At 37.9% G+C, this 25,094-nt stretch overlaps 2 protein-coding genes across 4 annotated transcripts; both read right to left on the reverse strand.

Annotated features, from left to right (window-relative positions):
• Positions 1–1,496: 1,496 nt before the first annotated feature.
• cetp (cholesteryl ester transfer protein, plasma) lies at positions 1,497–12,400 on the reverse strand. Of its 3 annotated transcripts, XR_013294329.1 has the most exons (19): positions 12,240–12,400; positions 11,515–11,877; positions 10,767–10,881; positions 10,556–10,687; positions 10,301–10,371; positions 10,109–10,196; positions 9,931–10,000; positions 9,746–9,806; positions 8,065–8,156; positions 7,635–7,734; positions 7,239–7,318; positions 7,106–7,156; positions 6,857–7,003; positions 4,813–4,880; positions 4,559–4,598; positions 2,941–3,010; positions 2,542–2,627; positions 1,751–2,461; positions 1,497–1,601 (listed from the first exon to the last, which is right to left on the reverse strand). XR_013294329.1 is itself a non-coding variant. In XM_077567173.1 (18 exons), exons 2-18 carry the CDS (start codon positions 11,654–11,656, stop codon positions 2,363–2,365), a joined length of 1,512 nt encoding a protein of 503 aa, XP_077423299.1. In that variant the 5' UTR covers positions 11,657–11,877; positions 12,240–12,400; the 3' UTR covers positions 1,497–2,362. The 3 variants fall into 3 exon arrangements, 2 of the variants coding, with proteins under 2 accessions (XP_077423299.1, XP_077423300.1); XM_077567173.1 differs by having other exon boundaries at positions 1,497–2,461; XM_077567174.1 differs by having other exon boundaries at positions 1,497–2,461; positions 11,515–11,874; positions 12,240–12,393.
• A 1,940-nt stretch (positions 12,401–14,340) lies between these two features.
• On the reverse strand, positions 14,341–24,581 carry herpud1 (homocysteine-inducible, endoplasmic reticulum stress-inducible, ubiquitin-like domain member 1). The gene is made up of 8 exons (XM_077567175.1): positions 24,129–24,581; positions 23,382–23,459; positions 19,074–19,151; positions 18,584–18,750; positions 18,006–18,116; positions 17,548–17,922; positions 15,826–15,940; positions 14,341–15,745 (listed from the first exon to the last, which is right to left on the reverse strand). Exons 1-8 carry the CDS (start codon positions 24,279–24,281, stop codon positions 15,569–15,571), a joined length of 1,254 nt encoding a protein of 417 aa, XP_077423301.1. The 5' UTR covers positions 24,282–24,581; the 3' UTR covers positions 14,341–15,568.
• Positions 24,582–25,094: the final 513 nt, after the last annotated feature.

Raw genomic sequence — 25,094 nt, forward strand, 5'->3', positions numbered from 1 at the left:
TCACAAGCAATCCTCAGATGAGCAATGCAACTTGTGCACGGAATTGCTCTGTATGTCGTTATTTTACATGCAATTTAAAGTTAGTTTGTTTAAAAAATAAAATAAAATAAGACAAATTTGTCGCAAATGCGTCGTCCAAGAAAGGTTCGTTGGGGGGAGTAAGATGGCGGCCTCGCAGCTTTGAAGTCGCGAGGCCGCCATATTGGTCCTCCCAAGAAACCTATCTAGCATACGATCCTATACATTTACAGTATCGAAATTGGAGAACATTTGAAACAGTACTTAGTAGAAACAGCATGATTTGTGATGTTTTAAATTTGTTAAACATAAACAAGAGGACTTCAGACATTTTGCAACTTGCCTTAAATACATGTTATAAATTATATGCTTAAAATAGCACTAAGGAACTTTTCAAGCTTGATAAAATATTTTTATATCTCTTCTGATGAAACATAGACCTAAAACTAGTTGAATGGTACGTTTGCTATGGCCTGAGGGGGTCTGTATCATCACGGGGACCTGCAGTATGAGAAGTCAGCATTGTAGCAGGGTACAACCTGAACTGGTTGCCAGCCAATCGTAGGGCACACAGAGACAAACAACCATGCACACTCACACCTCTCAATCACGCCTATGGACAATTTGGAGTGTTCAATTAGCCTGCCATGCATGTCTTTGGAATGTGGGAGAAAATCCACGCAAGCACGGGGAGAACATGCAAACCCCACCCAGGAAGGCCGAAGGGGACGTGTTAACCAGTCAGGCACCTTGCCGCATATGCATATATATATATATATATATATATATATATATATATATATATATATATATATATATATAATTATTTATTTTCTCTCTTTCCTTTATGTTTTTATTGCTGTGCTCGTTTGAGACGATTCGGATTAAAAGACAAACTCTAAACAGACACTGTATGTGTTCAAGATGTCAGAGGCGCTCTGAAATAATAGTAACAACGACGACACCTAGCGGTTGATCGACATTAATGTCCCTCAATTGTTTCAACAAGAACATCTGATAGAACCCCCACCCCACCTTTTTGTGTAAATAATGATATCACATAACATAATGTGTAAAGCACATGACTGATATTGTATTAATATCATATTTCAAACTTAGTGGAACGGACAGCACAGTGCAATTTTAGTGGATAGCACACAATCTGCCTCACAATATAGAAAACTGATGGATGGAGTTAATGTACAATGAATTATCTGACGTCATCGCGTACATAATAAAATAATCAAAGTATAAAGATGACAACAACTTTATAACTTTTTTTTTTTTACCATGCTTAATGTTGCTATAATAAGAGCACTTCAAGTATTTCAGGTGCAAATTCACATTTAGAGCAGTCTGCATCTCTCCTCGGAGGATTCCAGATCCAGCCTACCTGATCAGCCTGATACAGAATCCTCCTTTTTAAATGCTGCCGCCCCAAAACACCATAACAAAGAAAAGAATACTGGCAACAACAGGCTGATAAAGCATCTGCAGCACTTTATTACCGATATCAAAGAAGGAAAGTCTTCTCGGGAAGGATGTTTGATGTCCATTCATGTGTATGTTGTCGGTGTTGTGACCTGTCCAGTGAAATGTTTCAGTACAGGTAAGACAACAGATGCACATTACTTTAGCATTTTTTAAAATTGTATTTATTTATTTATTAATGTGTTTATTACAACAGCATTCAGTCTTTTTGTGGTGGTAATATTATAAAAGTGTTCCAAACCTGTCAAATGGTCAGAAGCCACTTCTGTGCATATCCATCTTGAGGTCAGTCCGACTGAATTTAGTTCATTTCAAATCATCATCATCATTATTATTAACTCATTCACTGCTATTGACGATTATAGACGTAAAAAAATTCATGTGAACTATTTCTTATAGTTTAACATTTTTTCATTTCATTTCATTTTTTATGAAAACCTAGATTTTTTTATTGTACATTTATAACAGATATAAAATTATTATGCGATTAATTACGATTAAACACCCCTTATTTTTAATATATATATATTTTTTAATTAGGCCAAATTTTTTAATTGTAATTAATCACATGACTTCACTAGTTAACTAACGATTAATCACAAATTTTATATCAGTTCTAAATTTACAGTATTTTTTCTCTCCAGGTTTTCACACTCTTGTTAGCAAAAGTGGATTTTTTTAAACTAATAGAAATAGTTCAAATTAATTTTTGACGTTTATAGCCGTCAATGGCAGTGAATGAGTTAATTTTATTTGATTTTTTTGTCATTTGTAACCACAAACTCACTTACAGTGTAAATCGATAAATGTGGGTGGGGGTAAAGGTGCCAAAGCTTTTGTCAAATTTGAGCCTTTATTGTTGAATACTGCCTGTTTGCTGTAGTGTCTTCTTGAGGAAGTCAACAAGGAGGTGTTGAGGAAAACCAAAGTCCATTTGGATAATCACAAATCCCTGAGCAAAAAGTGAATAACACTTAGTTTAAGACATGTGACAAATGGGCAGATGACAACATGTGTTCAAGTGGCACGTACGTCCCGAGGAAGAACTTCAGGTTTGTAGATGTCAAATAAGTATAATCCCTGTTTGTCCAACAGCCTGGTTATCTCGGTTTCAAGTACTAGAGCAACAAACAGAAGAATACCATTGTCTATTCAACAACATGTTGCTTTTACACACAGGCCATAGTAGTTTAAACGTTTTGCCTCGCACCCTTGTGTTCGCAAATAGTTTGGAAATATTTTGCTCCTTCACAGAATGATGATAGTATATGTTGGAATGAAATGATGGTACACTCAAAATAGCAAATCACTAGATAGTTCAGAATGTGAAAGTAAGACTTTATACACCAAAACGTTGAACATGTGGTGAGATACAATTGATGCTATCAGTACTAAAGCACATTATTATTGTCTATTACGGTATATTCTTACCAGATAACACCTTGGGGACGCCTATCTTCATCACAGCTTCTTGTATGAAATTCAGTTGTGCTTGATCTACCTAAAAAGAAAAATCGTTGGTTAAGGGTGTGATCATTGTCCATAATTACGGTACACAGAATCCATCACTGCCATCGACAGCTATATCTGTCCAAATGTGACATATGTGCACAATTTTTGAAAAAGCATTGGAAACTTTCTAAGGAAAGTTGTTTCTGAATGTTGATAATTGGGTCTCTCTGGAGTGCCCGCTCACCAATCATTTTCTCCACCAATGACTTAGAAACTAGGCTGGGCCAAAGAGCTGCCATTTTGTGAAAGCACTATAAAGCCATGAAGAGAAATATTAAACCGCCATCTTTTCTTCAATTTCTTATAGGGCTGTTGGGCTAATGATAATATAATTTAATTTTGATTACTTGCACAGCCCTAATTTCTTGTTCATTTGAACTAATTTACTGCCATTGACGTCAAAAATTCATTTGAACTATTTCTATTAGTTTAACATTTTTTCCATTTTTGTTAACAAGAGTATGAAAACCTATTAAAAAAAAATTATTGTACATTTAGAACAGATATAAAATTTATGATTAATCGTGAGTTAATTATTGAAGTCATGCAATTAATTACAATTAAAAAAATTAGGAGCGCCGGGCGATTAAAATCGTAATTAATTGCATGACTTTATGAGTTAACTCACAATTAATCAACATTTTTATATCTGTTGTAAATGTACAATAAAAAAATTCTAGGCTTTCATACTCTTGTTAACAAAAGTCGATTTTTTTTTTTTTAACTAATAGAAATAGTTCGAATGAATTTTTGACGTCTATAACCGTCAATGGCAGTGAATGAATTAATGGCTGGTCCCACTAAAGGTGTATCAGGTGACTTGCTGAAACTACTGTTTTTGGCAGTACAATGCCACAGCTATTGATGTAAGAACTTGAATGATTTAGGTTATTATTAAGAAAATCATGCAAAATGGTTAAATATAAGCTCTTAAATGAAACTTTTATGAGCTATTTTTGTTGCCATCATTATATTTGCCCAAACAAAAGTACATTTAGTTGTAGCAGGCATTTAAGATAAACATGAAACTGAAGAAACAGAGACGGACTAATGTTGAAATCAATGACAGTACATGTCAAAGCCAAAAGCAGAGTTGCAGTGTTTGCACTGATTAGCATTGACCAACAGTGTTATCAGTGTTTGCTTGTGATACCTGGCACAAACTCCAATGTTCAACTGGGTTGTCGACGGGCGGTGAGCGCATTTATGTTTAGTGATGCGTCCACTGAACTTAAGTGACAAGAGTAATTTAGCAGCTTGATGAGGTGCTGCCTCCACAAGAGACAATACCATCCGGTTTTTTATTTGATACAGCTGACCCACAATACCATCCTGCTTCAACCTGACTGTTAAAACTGTCATTTTACTTTACATATCCTTTTACTGTGATCAAAGAAAGAAGAAAAACTTTTTATAAGATGTGAGGGGGGGGGGGGGGGGAGAGTCTCTTTTAACAAAGACATCCATCCCCTAGACACGAAAAAGGCACCAGCGGTTGTGAGCAGAATATGAGATAGCATCAGAGCAATCCACTTACCAGATGATTCTGGTAGAATTCAGCATGTAGTACATCAACCCTGAAAGATTAAATAGATTGTCACTAATTTGTACTTAGCATCCGGGATGGCAACAAAATTCCAAACTTAGCTAATTAGCTTCCTTAGCACTGCAGAGGTGCCTGTGTGGGCACACCTGATATAAATGACTATAAATCCTGTGCATCCCAATGAGATACAATTAGTATGAAACGGAGGTTTAGTCATAATCAAAAATGGATGAGAAAGTTCTTACTGTAAAGATTTGCCATGTAGTAAGAGGTGTTTGTTGACATACGAAACCGTGACATCAGTGGTGATGAACTGCACAAAACAAACAAACAGCAGAAACATTATGACAAACACATTCATCAGAGAGAGAAAAAAAACATCATGAAAGAAGTCGACCAAAGATAACAAATGGACATTGCTCATTGGTGTGTGATGGATTCCAAAGCTGCAATTCACTTATTAAGTCTCCAAGAAGCTGATTGATGCATTTTGAGATGAATGCACCTTTTAGAATTTTACCTTGAGAAACCAAAGATTCTATATGTGGACTTTCAACTACTTCACCCCTTGCATTTTAAGATTCCTGCTGACATTTTCGCCAGTAAATTCTATTTTAGTGAGCTGTTTTATCTCCTTTATTATTCATTTAAAGCACAACTTGATGCACGCACACTTTCCAAAACAGGCACTTTACTACATTTGCAGAGGACACAGCTCTCGTGAGCATGCTGCCAGATCGAAATTAGATCATGGGCCAGTTTTAGACTCTTTTTTAAGTAGTAGCCTACAATAAGTCACACTTAACTCATTCACTGCCATTGACGGTTAGAAACATCAAAAAATCATTTTAACTATTCTTATTACAATATTTTTTTTTACTTTTGTTAACAAGAGTATGAAAACCTATAATCTTTTTATTGTACATTCAGAACAGATATAAAATTTGTGCTTAGTCGTGATTTAACTATTGAAGTCATGCAATTAATTACGATTAAAAAATTTTAATCGCCTGACGCCCCTAATTTTTAATAATCATCTCGTCAGGCAATTACATTTTTTTTTTAAATTGTAAGTAATCGCACTATTATATTCACTATTAATCACAAATTGTATATCTGTTCTAAATGTACAATATTTTTTTAATAATAAAAATACATTTTTGACGTTTATAGCCGTCAATGGCAGTGAATGAGTTAATTTTTATATAAAAATGAGATAAAAAATCTGTACTGTTTTCTAGTATCACCATATTTGAATTATTGTTCAGAAGTTTGGTGAAACACTTACAAGACATCATTACAACCTCTGTTTCTGTTGCAAAAAAAGCACTATAAGAGAAGCCCATAATGTAGGATATCTCCACCACACCAACACACTGTTTCTACAATCTAAAACTGTCAAATTCTTTGTGGAACTTAATACTGTACAATTGGTGTATAAAGCTAGAAATAATTTACTGCCGGGCAATATTGACAATGTGTTTTCAGAGTGACAGGGATGTTATGGTTTGAGGGGAATTCAAAACATAAAGACAAAGTATTCAAGAACAACACTGAAGAGTTTTTGTACATCTGTTTGTGGAGTGAAAATCGCAAACAGCAACCGCAAACAGCGCCGGTGTGTGACACCCGGAAGTCGAAAGTCCCGCCTCCTCCGTGGCACATACGCCATAGAACAGGGTTCACCAATTCCGGTAGGTTTTAGATGTTTCCGCCTACCAACACACCTGATACTAAAGATCAGGATCGTTATCAGGCATGCTGATGAGCTGATTAAATGAATCAGGGGTGCTAGTGGGCTGAAACATCTAAAACCTGCAGAACTCCGGACCTTGAGAACCGGAATTGGTGAACCCTGCCATAGAATATAGAACAAAAGTGGTCCCAGCCCGTTCTTGCAGCAAGCAAGAGCGTGTTGTAATGTGTAAGAACAAAAATGAAACAAAGGAGTGAAATTAAAGAATCTTATCTTATGCTGCAAAATGTTAAAAAAATAAAATAATTAACGGCTTGAGTAATTGTTGTACCCTCCATATCTGTGACAGCAACGCGTCAGCAGGTCAAACAAGGTGAAGAAAGCAGGAAGCGGAGCAGTGACAAAAGCACACTAGAGTGAGTGGGAATGTCAAACTGTCATTTAACTCATTCACTGCCATAAATTCATTAAAAAATATATATATATTATAAAAATTAGGGGCAAGAGGCGATTACAATTTTTAATTGTAATTAATCTCATGACTCACTTGATGACGAGTCTATACAACCAGCAGCCACTCAACGAAGTCTTACCGTCTGAAAGAAGAGAGTTTCTTGACTCCCGCACCACAGTTGGCCAGAGGCCTCGGCCCAGACGCTTGTCCCAAAGGTGGAGGTGTTTACGTACGGCACAGATGAACTCCATACACGTAATTCTGGGTAACTTGTTTCAACAAGACACTTGATACACAAACACACAGAGTAAGGCAATATCAAAGTATCTCCAGAATGGAGAAAGAAAGAAAAAACATAATTTCATATGAATGAGCAATGACGCATTACCTTTCTAAAAAAATCTGGAATGGTTGTAGAGACATTTAACCTGAAAAGTTCCTGAAATCACATTTATAAGAGTTGTGAAAGTAACTTTGTAAATCCTGGTGGATATGAGCATTGATTTGTGGTGTTTGCTTACAATCAACTCCGCTCCAGTGATGTTAAGCCGGAAGCGACCATCTTGGTGGGCAGCTGCCATCACGGGGTTGAAGACATGATCTAGGTAACAATACATTTCAACATCAAACTTTCTAAAACAAAACCAAAAACAAGCTTAAGGAAGGAATGCACTGAATACGCATCGTTGAGAGATCAATTTTGTTACTATGTCATACACTGACAATCATGCCCATTAACTGCAATGTTCAACTAATAATTATTTTACAGAATATTTTATAATTTTATTGAATATTTATATACATAGTTCGGTCGCACCTGCAGCTAAAATTCATCTTTTAAGAATTGGTCATTTTCGGAGGTATGCATTCTGTGACTCATGCATTTTATTGTGTTATTGTATTGGATAAATGCTGACCTGAGATCCAAAAGTAGAGCATCCTGTTTTCAGTCAACTGACTGGGGTTGAAAGCTGAATCACTTATGACAGCAGAAGTATTGTTGAAATTCGTGAGTCCCTGGAAATCGGAAGGAAACAGAACAAATCAAAGGATTAGCAATCATTTAAGTGATTAGCAAATATAGTAACTAAATTATTAGCATTCATTGCTAACTGACCTGTTTGCTATCGTATGAAATAATTTGGTTTTACACTAGCTTGTGCTTTTATAAATGTGTTTACGTAACTTAGCAAATACGGTAACTAAGTTATTAGCATTCATTGCTAACTGACCTGTTTGCTATCGTATGAAATAATTAGATTTTACTGTAGCTTGTGCTTTTATAAATGAGTTTACGTAACTTACCTGTTTACAATACAGTAGGCTACATGCCTGGATATTGTTTACCTTGTGGTACGATTCTATGTAGTTAGCAGTAATGGTGGGCGCAGTGGTCACACCGATATCGACAGTGATGTCTCCGTCACTGAGGAACTGCTCTGAAAACACATCATAATATCACACTACATGATACAAATCAACAAAGCAGCTAAAGTTCTATTATGTAGTGAAGCAAGATTGTAGTAAATGCAAGGCAAGGAAATGTGAAGTACTTGAAAGTTCACATACCCGTATCCATTCCATTGTAAAGCATCTTTGAGTGTCTAGAAAAGCGCTATATAAATGTAATGCATTATTATTATTATTATTATTATTATTATTATTATTATTATTATTATTATTAACTAATTCACTGCCAGCCCAGTTACAATTAATCTTTCATTGATTTTTTTTCATTCATTTTTCTTTTATTTCAGGCAATAACTTACAATTAAACAAAAGAGAAACAATTCATACTATAGTTCATTACATGAACAATATATGTGACAAAAAAATAAGAGAGAAAAGAGAAGGAAAAAAATGACGTCTATATCCGTCAATGGCAGTGAATGAGTTAATTTTTGGGATGTCTTCTTTTGTTTTTGGACATTTTATAGGTAGCTCTTAAATGTTTTCTTTTCTGCCTTTTAAAAAAAATGTCCTGAATTTTAGGCAATTTTGTAGACATTTTCTGATTACGTTTAAACGTTTTCTTGTCAGCCTTTTTTAAAATCCATTTTGTGACTTTTTTTTGTTTTTTTTTTAAATTCCAAAGACATTTTATAGTATTTTTTTTCCTTTCTTGTTTTGTTTTTGGACACATTATTGTTAGTTTTTGAATGTTTTCTTTTTTGCCGTTATTATTTAATTCTCTGCCATTTTTTTTTTAAATTTCATGGACATTTTACGGTAATTTTATGCTTTTCCTCTTCCTTTTTGGGCATTTTTAGGTAATTAAAAAAAAGTTTTTCTTCTTACTTTTGTCTCTCTTTTTCTGATAACTTAAAAATGTGGACTTTAACTTTTTTTTGAGCATTTAATTATTATTTGTTCCCATCTAAATCGTTCATACATTTAAATAATATTTTATCTAAAAAAAAAAATATATATATATATATATATATATATATATATATATATATATATATATATATATGTTAAAAAAAATAAAATAAATAAAAATAAAAAATAAAAAAAGATAAAAAGGGACAGTTTCTCAAGAGCCACAGGTTGCAAACCCATGCCCTAGTGTAAACTTTCCAGCACAACTGTATATAAAAATGTATACCGACATACTGATTTTTAACCTCTTTACCATTTTTAAAAGTGAGAGAGCCCAGGCATAATGAAGAAAAGATTGTCATGTGTGTTCTCTCCGCTTGAATTGTTTGTGCTTTCAAACACTTTACTAAAAATCTGTCATAGTATCAAGAGTAACATGAGTGACCCTAAACTACAAAGAAGAAGAAAAAAAAAAGCAGTAAAAAAAGAAACATAGATCTGACTGTTAGCTCATTTCCTAACTTTGCTGTGGTTGCAAAGTCTTGACAAGTGCCTACAGCGTAAACTTCAGGTCACTTCCTAATTGGCTATCGTTCTGTTCCGTGTCATAAAAAAGTGATGCCGTGGTTTAGAATATTGAAAAAGAACATTAAAGAAGTAAAAGTACAAAGGGATGTGCTTTCGGAAGGACTGTAATTGAACCCACCTGCTCTCTCCTGTATGAAGTCAGCTAATATGTTTGCCACTTTGTTGATCTCCTTACAAATCTATATAAGAAAAAAATCTTTAGCTTTTTATTTATTTGTTAATTTTTATTTTATAGAAGACAATATTGTGGGTGGCTATGATTGTGATGATCACAAGAGAATTAAAAGGGTATTTATGGTTTACCTGTCCCTTGATGACTAGCTTGACAGTTAACGTGATGAAGTCAGTGAAGAGCTTCTTGAGCCAGTTTGGTCTGAACACACACTCGCACACACACACACAAATGTGCAAAAGTGTCGTCAGCTGACAATATGATAGTGATACTGTAGTTATAATGATTTAGAAATGATTAGTAACTCACTCTCTCTCTCCCTGCAGGTGCAAACGCAGCTTGTCAAAGTTCAAGGAACAAGACGATGTGTCTGCTGCTACTTTCCCCTTACCACAGTCTAAGACAAGCCAGACAGTTTAGAATGTCAAAAATATGATCATAATGTCACGGATATTCATCTGTTTTTCAATCCAAGTTGACTTAGTTAAATAGGTTACTTACAAAGTTTGGGGTTGATTCCAAGGTCAATCTGTGACTCAATCTCAAAATTAATTGACTGAGCAACGTTGACTCTAGATGAAACGAAAAACAAATGCGTTCATATTTTTTGGATTAACAATAGGACTACATTTGCTTTTCCTGAATTTGCATAAGGCATATTTTGCACACATTAGGAATTTAAACAGTGGGTAAAATGTTTGAATAATTATTTGACTTATTTACTTTCAATGTATTTCATTTTCCAGACATACTCACAGCCAATTGCCATATCCGTAATGGATGGTCCCAGTGAAGACTGCAGATACGTTGCTTATCTCCATGGCGATGCCTTCACCTGGAAGAAGTTTAAAGGAGCTGTGACCAATCGTCAGGTTGTGAATCTCCATACTGGAGGAAGAGATGAAAACAGCACATGATTTAAAGACATTTTGTTTTCTGACAGTGTGTATGTCATGCATTTGCTCACTTTTCAAGGCCGTATGAGACTATGCCCATGAAGGGCATTGCTTTCTCTCCTTTCACACTTGGATATCGAGCATGCTGGAACGCTGCCTCGATCACTTTTGTGGTTTTCTCATTCACTGTATATAAAGGAGATGAATGCAGTCACAAACAGAAACACATCAAACATGCATCACCCACTCCGTCTTTCATCTCATCTTGCATATTGCTCACTGGCCTGGGAACAAAACTTCCCAAGTCCAAATGTGACCCATTTCATAGTTCTTTTTCCATAAATCAATGCTATTGGTCAATCCCCACATGAGTTTGTTTATTTAGAATAATAAAGTCAGAATCCTCACTTTAAAGTCAGAATTCTGATTTTAAGACTTTAAAGTGAGATTCCTGCCAAACTTTTTTTTTCTCTCTCCACTGGCTCTAATCCTCTTCCGTACTTTCATGTTTTTCCTTAGATAAGTCTGTTATTGGTTTCTACCTCACTTTTACATATGATATATTTGTTGCTTTTATATTTGAATTTTTGTTTTGTTCAAGAATGTGTAAATAAACCAAAATTGAAACTAAAACACATGAACATTCCAGGCTCGAACTTGCACCCTCAGAAACTGTGAGGCAGAAGCTAACTATTCTTCTACGAGTATTAAACATATTGTACCTACTCTACTGATGATGATCACTTTTTAAAGCAGAATTCCCGGTGTCAGATAGCATGCTTGTAAGTGCAATACTTGTACAGGCTGTTAGGCACTCACACACAACAGCAGCAGGGTAGGTGAGACGGCACACGGCTCCAGTGAATCTGTAGGCTGAGGCAGCATCCTGCAGGCAGCCATGAGGTAATCCATACATAGATGAGAGCAGCACGAGTATCAGTGGAGAAAGGCCATGAGTCATTTTGCAAACGGACACTGTAGCTCTCTCTTGAACCTTGCGATCTGTGAGTTTTGTTTGGACAGCTTGGGTTTCGGCTCACTTTCACAGTTGGGCTCTTTTGCCAGTACAGCCCATGGCTTGTGCTGATTTGAACTGCTTCAGTTCCAGTAGGTTAATTTCAACCTACTTGTGATCTTGCCTTTGTTATCACTCAGAGAATCGTACAGATGTTGAACTTTCTTCTGAAAAGAAGACAGAACATGCATATTATATATATATATATATATATACATATCCAATTTTACACTTTCAGTAAACCATTTGATGGGGGGGTGGGGGGGGGGGAACACAAATGCTGTAGCGATTTACATTTGCCTGATAAGCCTTACATTGTCATGGGACATTTTTTCTAAAAAAATTTTTTTTAACAGCATTCATATCCACCTAATTGAATATTTACACTTGCTTAGATTTCATTGCAGACTGGGGCAAACTAGAATGGACTTGTATACAAAAATAATGATGTGTTTAAAATGAGCAGACATCGCTCACAGATTTCATTATGCCCTGTGGAAATTAGCGTAACAATATGAAGAGAACAAACCTTTTCCCCACTCAATTTGTCTTCTGTCCGTGCTTTTCCTATGTTGAGGTTACAACAGTGTACCCAGTCAAAAATATGAACAATCCAAGGAGTTGTCAAACTAAATATAAGTGACCATTTCAATAATGAGCAAGCTGTCTAGCAAGTAAGCCTTTTTTTGAACCCAGTTACTTTTATTTGTACTTGCTGTATTGGTTGTAACTCATTGACAGCAGAAGTCAGTTTATGGAACCTCTAATATAGCACCATCTAGTGCAAATGTGCGTGTGTAGCACATTCATCGGTTTCTCCAGAGTTAGCTAGCTAACTCCTACTTTTATCTTTGCTCAAACTCTTCTCATGAGATGAATTACATCATTTAGCATTAGCTGTTGAATTTTGCCAACGCAATATTTTATTTTCCCATGTTTGTCTGTGTGGGGGAGGGTTACTAAACTAACCAAATGCTATGCTAATAAATCACTAACCTGAAAATGGGTATAAAGATGTTTGCAAAACTCTATTACTCCCCAACTCCAACTTGCGATGGAGGCATGCATGTAGAGACTGTAGGTGGCAGAGCGAGTACGTCATATTGTACAAGTGGCTTCCCAGTGTTTAACCTGAAGATGGCGCCACACGGACGGTTTGTGCCCCAAATTCAAGCTTTCAACAAGTATGCACTAAAATGTCAAAAATAATGACCAGAGCATGTAGACAGCATTAGCAGACACCTGTTTACATACAGTTTATCAGAAAAAAATTAATAAAATAGGGGTTGATTCAGTGGTGAGCATTCCCAGGGCCGTTTCTAGCTTCATGCTGTTTGGGGGCCCCAAGTTTGCCAAACTACAATGAAGAGATTTCTAACCCTTTAGATGGTTTCCTACAATAGCACATTCTATGAGACTTTATGAACAAAACAGACTACAGTTAAAATTAATAAAAACATTTAAGTTGACAGTCATTTTTACATCAATAAATAAAACAGCTTTCAAGTGTTTAGATAAATGTTTAATTTAAATAAAACACAACAAAACAAACTCAAATTTTAAAGTGCAACAAAGAAAACAAACTAACTTAAAGTGGCTCCTTAGGTTATCAAACAAATAGACCACGAGTGGATATTCCTAGTTTTTTTTAATTACATTCCTAGTTTTTATTGCAGTAATATGAATTATTAAAACTTGTGTTTTTATATTAAAAATTGTGATGTACAGTGTCTCTTTAAAGCTTGTAATCAATTACAAATTTGTCACTTTTAAGCATTTTCCAAAATAATTTACTAGTTAAACTAGGGGCTAGCCAAGGGAAGTTTAACATCTATAAATAATAAAATAAATGCCAGAGGCTAGTGAGCTGGCTAGCAAAACAAACAAACTTGCAAAAAATTTAATAAAATGTTATTTCGCCTCCTACTAGCCATCAACAAGTGCCAACGTTTTTCCTTTGACTGTTTATTTTTCTTCCGTTTTCTTTTTTTGCCGTTGCTGAGATAACTTCTTTTTGATGCCATTACGGAGTCTTGTTTTGTTTAGTACTCTCGCTAATGGGAAAAGTAGATAGATGAAACACCAGCCACTGTTTATCATCACAGTATATTTTATTTATATCCTATGTTTATTTTTTATTTTTTAGCATAAAAGGCATGTAATAAACAAATATTAGAGACAGATAAAGACAGGACATTTTTATCGTTCTCAGGTAAGACTACACAGAGCTTGGTTGGCCCCCTGGTGGCTTGGAAATGTAATTGGCTGTAACGACTTGTGGACAAATCAGCTAACAAAAAGCTTCCTCTCGGAACACATTGTGTTCATATCTAGAAAATATGCAAATCTGGCATGAGAGAAAAAATATCATCTGTGTGCACTTGCGGTAGTGCTTATGGGGGCGGAGGCGGGGCAGGAGGTCCTGCACAGGTGCCGTTCAAGCTATGGAATGCCACAGTTCATGACGTAATCACGTGAATGTTGTACTGTTGTCATGCTGTGGTGTTGTGTTGTGTTGACAAGTTCAATCATTTCAGCCTCTGGTCAAAAACCTTTGTACTCTTTCAGGGGAATCAAATCAATAATGCCATCACTCTAAGACCCGAACGACTGCAACAAACACAAACATGTTTAAGTTAAGAATATTTATTGCACCTTATTGCAAGTATTCCCAACATACAAAACAACTCAACATAACTTAATTGAGCGAACTTTCAAATGTTCATTGATATTGTACATAGTGACCAAGGTCACAAAATTGTCTCCCTCACCAGGGTATAAATCCTACAAATGGGGATAGCTGTATGCCCCACATACAAATGACGTAATTACAGGGGATGAAAAGCTTAGTCCATCCAAAGACTACTGAAATCAACATCTGGTAAAAGTGAACCATCAATCCTTGGAGCCTTGATAGTACACCAACACCATCAACAATGTTCACATCAAGGAAATGCTGTAAAGAGAGCTGCATACATAGATAGGGCCTTCAAGTCGTTAGAAAGTAAATATTATATCTGTTCCCCGCCAATATTCACTACTTTCAAATCGATTTGTTTAATCTCCACTCTGTCTCTACCATTTATATTATAATTGTTTTAATAACAACTAATAACCCCCGTGTGTAAAGATGCTTGCATACAGTTACAAAATAAAGTGCGTTATAAAGTATATACAATGTTTTCATAATGCCAACCATTTACAGTGGGCAAAACGAAGCTGTCTTTGTACAAGGGGATCTCTTGTGAATCATGCTGGACTAATGATTTGCATTACAGGATTTCTTCTCGTGTACAATTGGTATGTATACGTATCCAGTTAGTCTATTTCATTTTAAATTGCTTGGATTAATGTTGAACAAGCTTATAGAATGAACTAAATTCACCACACCAATTTTTTTTCTGGTTTACATGCCGTAATTACATGTGATCAGTTTAACACGCAGCAAAAATACATAAAATCAAAGGTTGAGCTTTTTAAGTTTTTTTTCTCTCCACACCATCTAATTTTGGCACATTTGTGATTAAGATCATTATTTGCGGGATGGGAGGCCACAACGGCCATTTCTCTAACGGTAGACTCACTTTTTATCAGCTTGGAGCTTCGCAAGATCTTGTGAAGCAAAAAGTCACGTAATCAGTTCACAAGCACATTTTCATAGATTTAACAACATAAATGTGATTTTGTACTGCAGGATTTTGGTTTGATTTTAAATGTCTCTGTCTGTTCTTAGAGAGCTACAGGACAGGACCGCTCATCCCCACTAGCTGGCCCCCGTCTTTCACACCTGTTCACATGATGCTGCTGTTTTTGGTCAAGTTGTAGTTTTCCTTCCACCGTGAATAAGAACTGCCCAGGTCAGTTGGCCACCCCTCGAGGAACCTCAGGTATAAGCGAGGAGAAGAATGTTTTGAGAAAGACCCAGGCTGTCCACATGACTGACACTCTGTGTGGCGGCACCAAAACAGCTGGCATTGGCTCCGGTTGATCCGATTGGTCAGCTTCAGCAGGAAGCTCCCTCTGTTCTCCAGCGTCCTGAGAACACTTGACATCAATGTTTCGGTAATAATAAATGTGAATTATCTCCAAGTCGACGTCAACGGCGGTTTACGTACAGGATTTGGGATTCTGTTCTCATTCTCTTGGTTGTGCTGGACTTCGGGTGGTTGCAGGTGGTTGGGTTGTTGGACATGCTGCCGTCTTCTAATGTTGAACCAGCCTGTGGTGTGACTGTACATACAAGAAACAATAAGAGGACTCGATTATAATATTTCAGTAAAAAAAAAGAAGAAGAAAACTCAGTAAAATATGTCATTATGTGACTATAAATGTTTCCTCCTTTAGAATTTGTGCATGCGTGAGTTGGCACATGAGTGTCCTTGGGCGATATAATACAAAAAACAAATATTTGTAGGACATGAACAAGCTGGTCACAAGTGCTGATATCACCAACACATGCAGATAAAGACACCTGAACACACTTGACATTTTCCCTATGTAGAACTGTCATTCACCATGGCTGCTATCATACCGCGATAATAACGTGGCTCTGCACCGCAAGTTACATTTATTTCAGTGCAGTTTTATGCCAAAATATAATTTCAGCATCAATTGGAAAAACTTCCATGTGTTATGAACCCGAGGATGTGACACTTGGATTTTAAGTCACTATTTGTTGAACACGTCAAGCATATTCAGAATTTGCCTGGACCTTAATATGGAAGCCTTCTGTTTACATGAGGGTGCCTTTTCTAATCCAGTCAACGAAGTTTAACAAAAGGGTGACTTCAAACCAGGAGTTTAAATTATATGCATAAGATTACACTTCACAATGGACGGCAATTTGTCAAATCTGGACATCATTTCAATAGAGAGGGTGCCATCCTACAAATACCAAAAATTTGGTATTTGGCTGGGCAACAAGCTGTCTTCTGGAGTCCATATTAAGAGCCTTTAAAAAAGAAAAAAGTTAAGAGTTTTTTTTTTTTTATGAAAAAGTGCCTTCCTTTCTAGTGCAGTGCACTGTTTTATCAGTATTGGATTATGGTGATTTAATGTATATGCACACCACAATTTTTGCAAAAAAAAAAAAAAAAAAAATGATGTTATCTACCACTCAGCACTACACTTCATTACAGAACCCGCCACTGCATTCTGTATGAAACACATAATTGTCCTCCATTCACATTAGAAGGAAAACGCATGCACTGTTTTTTTTTTTATTATTGCTAAAGCACTTGTGAGTAAGCTACCTTCTTACATTTTTAAATGTTCTGTCTTACCATAATAGTACTTATCAGGCAAGGTCATCAGAAAAAAAATGCTACTAACTACTTCACTGTCAAAAACAGAACTTGGTAAAAACAGCTTTTTCAACATATGCTTTAATTGCTCGGAATGAACTCCAAACCACATTTAATCTGAAATCACTCCCATCATTCAGTGTGTTTAAAAATGTTTTAAAATCAGCAATGACGGAAATGAAAGTTATTGTAACTGGCCTTCCTAACTTCCTGGTTAAATGAAATTGAAAATAAAAGAATTGAGCTCAAGTGTTGAGGTGCACTAACACGAACGAGGTAATACAACACGCCTGACACTGCAAGTGTGGATGTTTGACTAGTTAAGCACCTTTTGCCCCACTAACGCTCAGTATACATCCTTTGCCTAACCACTGTTGAAAAGGTCTTCTTCGGCACCGTTATTTGACTCACATTTGAAATATTTGCTTCAAATAAAATTAATAATATAATTGTTTGCTGCTTCAATTATGTGAGAAAGATGACCAGATGTCATCGCGTGAGAAAGGGAATGTGCGTTAAGAGAGAATGACTCACAGGTACATGAAGAAGAGGGTGCCCATGACCAGAAGGAAGCGACTCAGGTTGGAGTTGAAGTACACAATCATGAGCAGAACGCCGAGCCTGGCGGCTGAGTACAACCAGTCCAACCAGTCCCGGTCGATGTCTTCCTCGTCCTCCATTACGGGTCCCCCCTGAGCATTCATTCGCATGTTCTGATTGGCTACGTCCGGGTCAATGAACGCACCATCCTGCGCTGGGTTCTGGTTTGCCGCTTGCAGATTGTTGATGGGGTCCTGATTGGCAATGGGTGCCGGCACAGGTACCTGGTGGGCGGGTACAGGTGGGTGAAGGCCAACGGTTGCAGGTGCTATGGAAGAGCCGGTGCCAGCTGCTGCCATTGCTGCTTGACTGTTGGTCGATTACAGGGTTCGGCTTAGGGATCGGTAAGGTTAGCATAAACATCCCTTTAAAGTGCTGGGAAACAAACTCACTATTGCATGTAATATTGTCGAGCATAGACATGTTGGAGCCACAGAAGTTGTTGGGGGCTGTACAGAGAGTAGTCTGGAAATGCTGGTTGGGCCATTTGTGGTGATCCGGTCCTGCAGAAAGAAATTATAATTTTGTTAAGTCATTATTATCTGCTTCACACTGCCATAATAATTTTAGCACAAATTCATGAGAAGGGCAAAAGTATCAAATCACAAGTCACATTTTGTGTGTTACACAAGGCTCACGAGATCAAGCGTAAGCTTATGGATAACCTTCCAGGATGCAAATCAGGTCAGTCAAGTGTTTCAACACCTGTTTCCCTTTGCGGCTTTTAAATACCGACCTCCCACAGTTGATTTTTAAAAAGACTTTGCTACAAGTCACATTACTAGCTTAAAACAAATCTTATTATACAGTCAAATCCAAAACTATTGTTTAACATCTAAATATCACATTGATGAAGGTCAAGTTTGAAATTCATTCCAAAAATATGTACAAATTCAAACTCTTACTATTAAACTTAACTGTGAAAAAAATATATACTGAGAGCCACAACGCTGTTTCCACTCTTTCTTACATGTTGGCGGCAGACAATGTCGGGGCTCCTGCACCTGATGCAGGCGTGTGCGTGTTTGCTGGATTGGCAGCTGAAGTTGAAGACGTCTGCCTCCTCTGCCTCAACTCTGGAGGAGAGGATGGCGTAGGCCTCGGACTAGACACATGCGGCTGGCCTGGTTCCTTAACCTAATGAATTAAATAAAAAAAATAACATTACTATGATCATCTGATATCAAACTGGAGACGTTTAGTGCCCCTTCCTGATTTTTTCTGATTTGTTTGAATAATTACCAAACTTAGGTTTCAGATCACTTTTTTTTCCCACTTCCCTTTTTCAGACAGCTGCACTAAGAGCTTTTTTTAATGAATCAAATTGGGCGGAAATGTGGCCTGTAACTTATGTTTTCAGTAAAAAATTAAAAAGTGGGGTGGGAGGTGGAGGGAATTGCTTTTCACAGCACTGTAGTTGCGTAGTAATTTAACACTGTGTCTAATGTTGCCCTTCTCACCTTTGGTCTTGCTCCCAGATGTGCTTTGGGCTGCATCTTAACAGCAAAGACTAGATGCAGCGTGGGAACGGTATCTGTCTGAGAAGGCAGAGGGAGACAGACGTCAGACAGCTGCGTTCCTACAAAATTGCTCAGTTTTTTTCCATAGCTTCATCTACATTACCTTGTTACTTGTTTATAGTATGTTAAGTGTCGTCATAACATGTTGACCGAGTTACACAGAACAATGTGGTTCTTTTTTTGGCACTTTTTTTTTTTTAACTCTTTGACCGCCAGACGTTTTCAGAAAAGGTGAAAACAGTGCTTTACTTCTGTAAAACACTACCACCAACAATGAAAAAGTGTTTTTTGATAGCAAAATAAGTTTATTTACATTCAACAGTGTAACAATTTGGCAAACTATTTACAAATGTGTGCAACCGTGGTACTATTTACAATTGTGTGGATGTTTCAAATACAGTTTTTCTTTTTGTAACACACCCCTGCGTGCAAGGAGACGCAGCAGGATTTGCACAACAGATTAGTTTCACTGCGATTGCCCCTTCGCGTGCAGACGCTACACTTTCTTGCTGGCTTTTTTTCCCGGGGAATAGCAAGAATATACTGCAGTGTGTGTTTGGCCATGTTGCCATCAAGTCTACTCTCAGGATCATGATACGGTGACGTTACGGTGGTGTTACGTCTGGCTTCCTCATGTCCTTCAGTTCCTATACCGGGTGGTAAGAGATGTTCTGATCCATCTTATCCGCTCCATTCATGGTGGCATCGTAGTCCATAACCAGTGTCTTCTCCGTGATCAGACTGTACCCACACCTCCGATGAATATGCATTGGACTCGGGGTACTCTTCATCGTCCGATTGAACGTCCGCCTGTGCAGAAGTGCTCGGTTGTGCTCCGCGTTTTCCGGCGTTAGCATCGCTAGCCGGTGAGGCTTTATGACGTGATCATCAGCCGCCGCGTCAACGCTTCCAACTTCGGCGTCAACCTCGGAGTCACCATCATCATCATTGTCGTCATCAATGTGCTCTTTAGCATTGGTCGATGCTTTTCGTCTTTGAAAAAAATGCTCAAGCGTGAGCTGCTTGCAACCGGTCGCCATTTTCGCTTCCTCAGCCATTCTCCCCTCAACACTCTAGCTCCGCCTCATGTCTTCTACTGACGCCTACCCAATCTTGTCCAAAGAGAGTCATCGCTGCCATCTAGTGCCCAAAAATAGGCATTATACTAACTAGATCTGCTTGATACTTTCAGCACAGCTGGCCAAGGCTTTCCTCCACCCGTTTCCCAAAAAATCCCCCCCCAAAAAAACAACAACATAGTGAACGTCTTTTAACGTCTTTGGTGGTCCTCCGTAGGATTTTACTAAACGTTATTTAACGTTTTGGGCGGTCAAAGAGTTAAGAGACAGGGATTCAATTCATGATGCTATCTTATTGTACCACAACCATGTTGAAAAGCAAATTAAATGAAACTTTTCTACTTTTATGTAAGCAGGGATGGGTACCTTTTAGGGGTGCACCGATCACAATTCTGGCTGATCTCCGATCTCTTACAAAGTCTGACCTGCCAATCACGATTTTTGCCGATCTCGATTTTTTTTATAACAAGTAGCATACACCTTCAGAGTTCCAATCTTATTTTATTGGAAAACATTGAACAATATCTGTGAAATAATACAAACGGTTTGTTTTAACTGCAAATTAATTAGTTCTCTGTAATATAAATGAAAAGCCTATTATTCATCTCAACAAAAGAGGACAGTGGCTGACTTTTTCAGACCTCTGAAGAGGGAGATGAGATCGGTGGAAAAGATCGGTTTATATTATAGGGTCACCACCTCTGGGTGGAGACGCCAATCCCCCTGAGGCGGACGATGGCGGGAGAGGGACTGGTTGACAATGCCCAGGAGAAAAATGGCCCGCAGGCTGGCAAAACAGGGGCGGCCCATCCAAGAAGCCACTGTGAGGCTCGTAGCAACTGGGCGGATCTCGTCCTGCCCTAATAATTGAGGTGATACATAGTGGAAGTGTTGTCTGATCGTACCAGGACCTGGCAAAATATTGAATGAGGGCCAAATGCACAGCCCGCAGCTCCAGCACATTGATGTGCAGCAACCTGTCCCCTGCAGACCACCGGCCTTGAGCAGTCCTGTGTTGCCAAACTGCACCCCATCCGCTCAGGCTGGCATCGGTGGTGACAACTTTGTGACGTGTACCCCACCAGCGGGACTCCCGCTGATAGAACAGACCGGCGACCCCAAGGTGCGAGAGTAGCTATGAACCGACTGTACACTCAGAGACACCTCCGACGGTCCAGCAGCGGGTCGAGCCGGAAGCGGAGCAGCCACCGTTGCAATGGTCGCAGCGACAACAGGCCTAGTGCCGTCAGGGACATAACATGCCCAGAAGACGCAAATAAAGGACATAACTTAACTCCAACTGAGGTGTCATTAGATAGCTTAAAGAACGCTTAGGGACAACATAATAACCAGAGTATCATACACACTTACTAGTTGCTAATGCTACGCAAGCAAAAATGGTGCATTCAGGGTACCGGTACTTTCACAGCGTCAGATACGTCGGTTTTCTTCGATAACGTTTTAAGGGGGAAATAATTGACCATTTGGCTGATTGTTTTGGCCAATGTTTGAAGGCCAATAATAATAATAATAATAATAATCGGCCGATAATATCGGTGGCCGATTAATCGGTTGGGCCCTAATATTTATCTTCATCCGTTGTGATATTGTTTTTCAAGAACACTAAAACCCAATGCACAATGTGCACTGCGATTCGAACCCAACTTGGACCGGACCATCGCAAAAAAATGACTGTATATAATGTCTGTATACAGGTAGGTTAGTTATAAACCTTTATATTCAGTACATGCAATTTCATTATATAATATATATATATTATCATATGACATTAGGTCAAGATTACTGTAGTTTTAGATACAGCTGCGGGACGCCATACTACATACCACAAAGGCATCAATCAATGAATGTCATTGTGTGATTATGCTATATCCATCAGAGCTGAGCTTATGAGGGGGAAATGTGGGCAGACGACCACTAAAATAAAAATTTAACCGGGTAGAAAACACCTGTGGTCTACAGTATTTTCATAATTTGGAACTATGTCCCTCTGCAACATCCCTCTTTGATTATCCTTTTTCACACATTTTACAGAAAAAAATACTGCTGTCCTGACAAGTGGCAAAGCTACGGGGATTTATCCAAACACTCAGACTTGATATGACAATTTGTATCCTGATATCCTGATTAAATGGCCGTGTCACTCATCCTGCTTAGTTGTTGGTTTTTTTTGGCACAGTAATTGGGAATTTAAAGTGGTTTTTCACGACTTTGGGGCAATGCGGTTGTTTTTTGGCACTGAAACTGACGCAATATCCGCGTGTTCTTCCATTAAGGGTCGCAGCAAAGGGGCTAGCTTGCTATCCCAGATATGAGGACAAAAAAAATCATCACAACTTAACTGTTCTTATTAACATGAAAAGAGACATCAAAACTGACATGTTGTATAAACATAGCCCAAGTCAAGCCCAGAGTCTGATGAGAAAAGTGAGCATTTTTCACTCATGGAGGCAACACTATCAATTATAATAGTGCTCCATCTTGGAAATGAAAGCTTCGACCATCCTAGCTGTAAAGTCATCAGTGGAGAAACTCAACACGGAGGTGGTAACATTATTGTAATTAGCCATTTTTTATGCCAGAACTCTTCAAAATTCACGACTGGATTACAAGCAATTTTTTTACAAAAAGGCAGCTTTGAAGAAAAAAAAATATGTGATCATGTAATGTCACACTTGATGGGTGGGTGGGCACTCCAAAGAACCAATTATTTGTTTATAATCAATTACAAATTAATTTTGTGTCAATGCCATTTAATAAATTGACTGTTCTTTAGCGCTTTATCTACACCATATGGTTCCCAAACCCAAACACACACACACACACCGGTGGTCGACTGCTGCCAGGTCCACTGGACGCAAACCAGGGTTCAGTTTTTTTCTCAAGGACACATATAATATGGTCACAAGGGCTGAGATTGAACCCACAACCTCACGGCTGGGAAATGACCACTCTACCACCAAGCCATGCTGCCTCCCCAAAGTGCCTTTTAACAGAAACATTTTAGAAATAAATAAAACTGTTACTTGAATTTTCCATTGTTGCAATGTCATACACATTTTCTAGCATGGAATAACCAGGCACAAGGTTGAATGGTGAACTACAGCTTGCAGCAGCGTGGGCAGACAAACAATCACTAACTCAGACATACCTGTGTGAAGAGATCTCTGATGTGAAGATGGTCAGGTAAAAGTTTGCCGGCATAGATGAGCCTCTGATCACTCACGGCCTGATAGAAACAAACAACAAAATGACAAAGTCTGATTTGGGTTTTACAGTACCTACTACTTCCTAATGTTGATAAAGGTTCCCAAAAAAATCTGAAGTCACACAATTTCACCAGCACATTAATTAATATTGGATGGCATTTCTTCCTTTTACCAACCATTTTATTTATATAGCTAAGCTCAAGTTATCCCTACACACTTTCCATGTGGAGCAAATCCAAGACCGTTGACTTGATTTGAGAGCAACAGTACTGCATTTCCTTCCGCATATTTTAATTTAAATCTGATGCTTGCTCTGAATTTGAAAGTGATTGCCTTGTTTCCACATAGTTTTGACCTACTCTTGGATCTAAATGGAAAGATATTCCCATAAATAAGATGCAGTATATTACACAAAGTCATTTTTTATGTTATACCAACAAAGTAATCTTCATTACTGTACTGATTAACAAAAATACACGACAGTCTAGATGCAAACAGGCGTATAGAGAGAAAATATAAAAACGACGGCCCTTATGAGCTGGAGCTGGAAAGAGGCTGTAATAAAAGCAACAGCTGTTCTGAGGCGTCAGTCTGCCTGACCGACACAAGCAAGCAAACAGCAAGTCTTGACATTCCAACACTGGGCTAGCTAGTTCCGCTAACGTTAGCCAACGCCTCAAAACACTCACCAATTTAGTTGGATAGACTGCCGACAGATGCGTCTTTAGGTCCTTCACCGTCCAGTTTAGATGGACTCCTTTGACTGTTTGGTCTTCCACAGTCTGGCTGGGTGTTTTTATGACAATAGTTATGGTCTTCGCTTGAAAGTCCTCCGCGTCCATTTTTCCCCACTTCTCACGTTTGGTGTCACGTTTCGGCGACAACTCAGTGTACGTAAAAATTCAGTCTTTCGGTCACCAAAAATAAACTAAGAAGATTATTTTGCGTCAAAATCAAAACCGGTGTATACAACAGCTAGGCTGTTTAATAGGCGTTTGTACATATGCTGTCCAAACTGCGAAGAGACAGAATGTTGTTGCCAAACAAACAGTGTGGCCGCTGCTGATTGGTCAAATTTTGCTCGCGTCCCTACGTGGAGTGTCAGAAACTGGACCCGTTCTGAGCATGCGCCCGTCATACTTGAAAAAAAAGGATCGTCTCTCTACTTTTAAAGCATTCGTACCGTAGTCGTGTGACTGGAACTGATTACATATTTGAATTCGATATTAATGTTCATGTTTTAGGCTGAGCTGATCGAGGTAACAGATTGATGAGTGCTTTTCAGTTCGTTAGCAACAGAAGGTTTGCAGGAAATGCTGGGAAATTACAACATTTCCGGGAAAGTGCTGTGCATGTCATCAGCGAAAGAGTGAGAGGTCGCTCTATGAGAAGCACTCAGGCATGGTTCGCTGTTACGTAAACACGTCAGTCATGTTGCATCATCTTCGCAATTATAAATAACCATTTGAAAAACTTTTTGGAATTAATTTACTACCCGCAACAGCTATTTTTGACCGAGTTTAGTTAAAAAAACAAACAAACACGCGCACACAAACAGGGACATTCTTGAAGGAGACATTTATGACACAAGCTACATACTGTACGTCCAAATGTAATCATTCATGTTTGTATGAGAGATTTCAATTCAATTAATT

The sequence above is a fragment of the Vanacampus margaritifer genome, chromosome 6 (genome assembly GCF_051991255.1).
Source record: "Vanacampus margaritifer isolate UIUO_Vmar chromosome 6, RoL_Vmar_1.0, whole genome shotgun sequence".
Classification (NCBI taxonomy): domain Eukaryota; kingdom Metazoa; phylum Chordata; class Actinopteri; order Syngnathiformes; family Syngnathidae; genus Vanacampus; species Vanacampus margaritifer.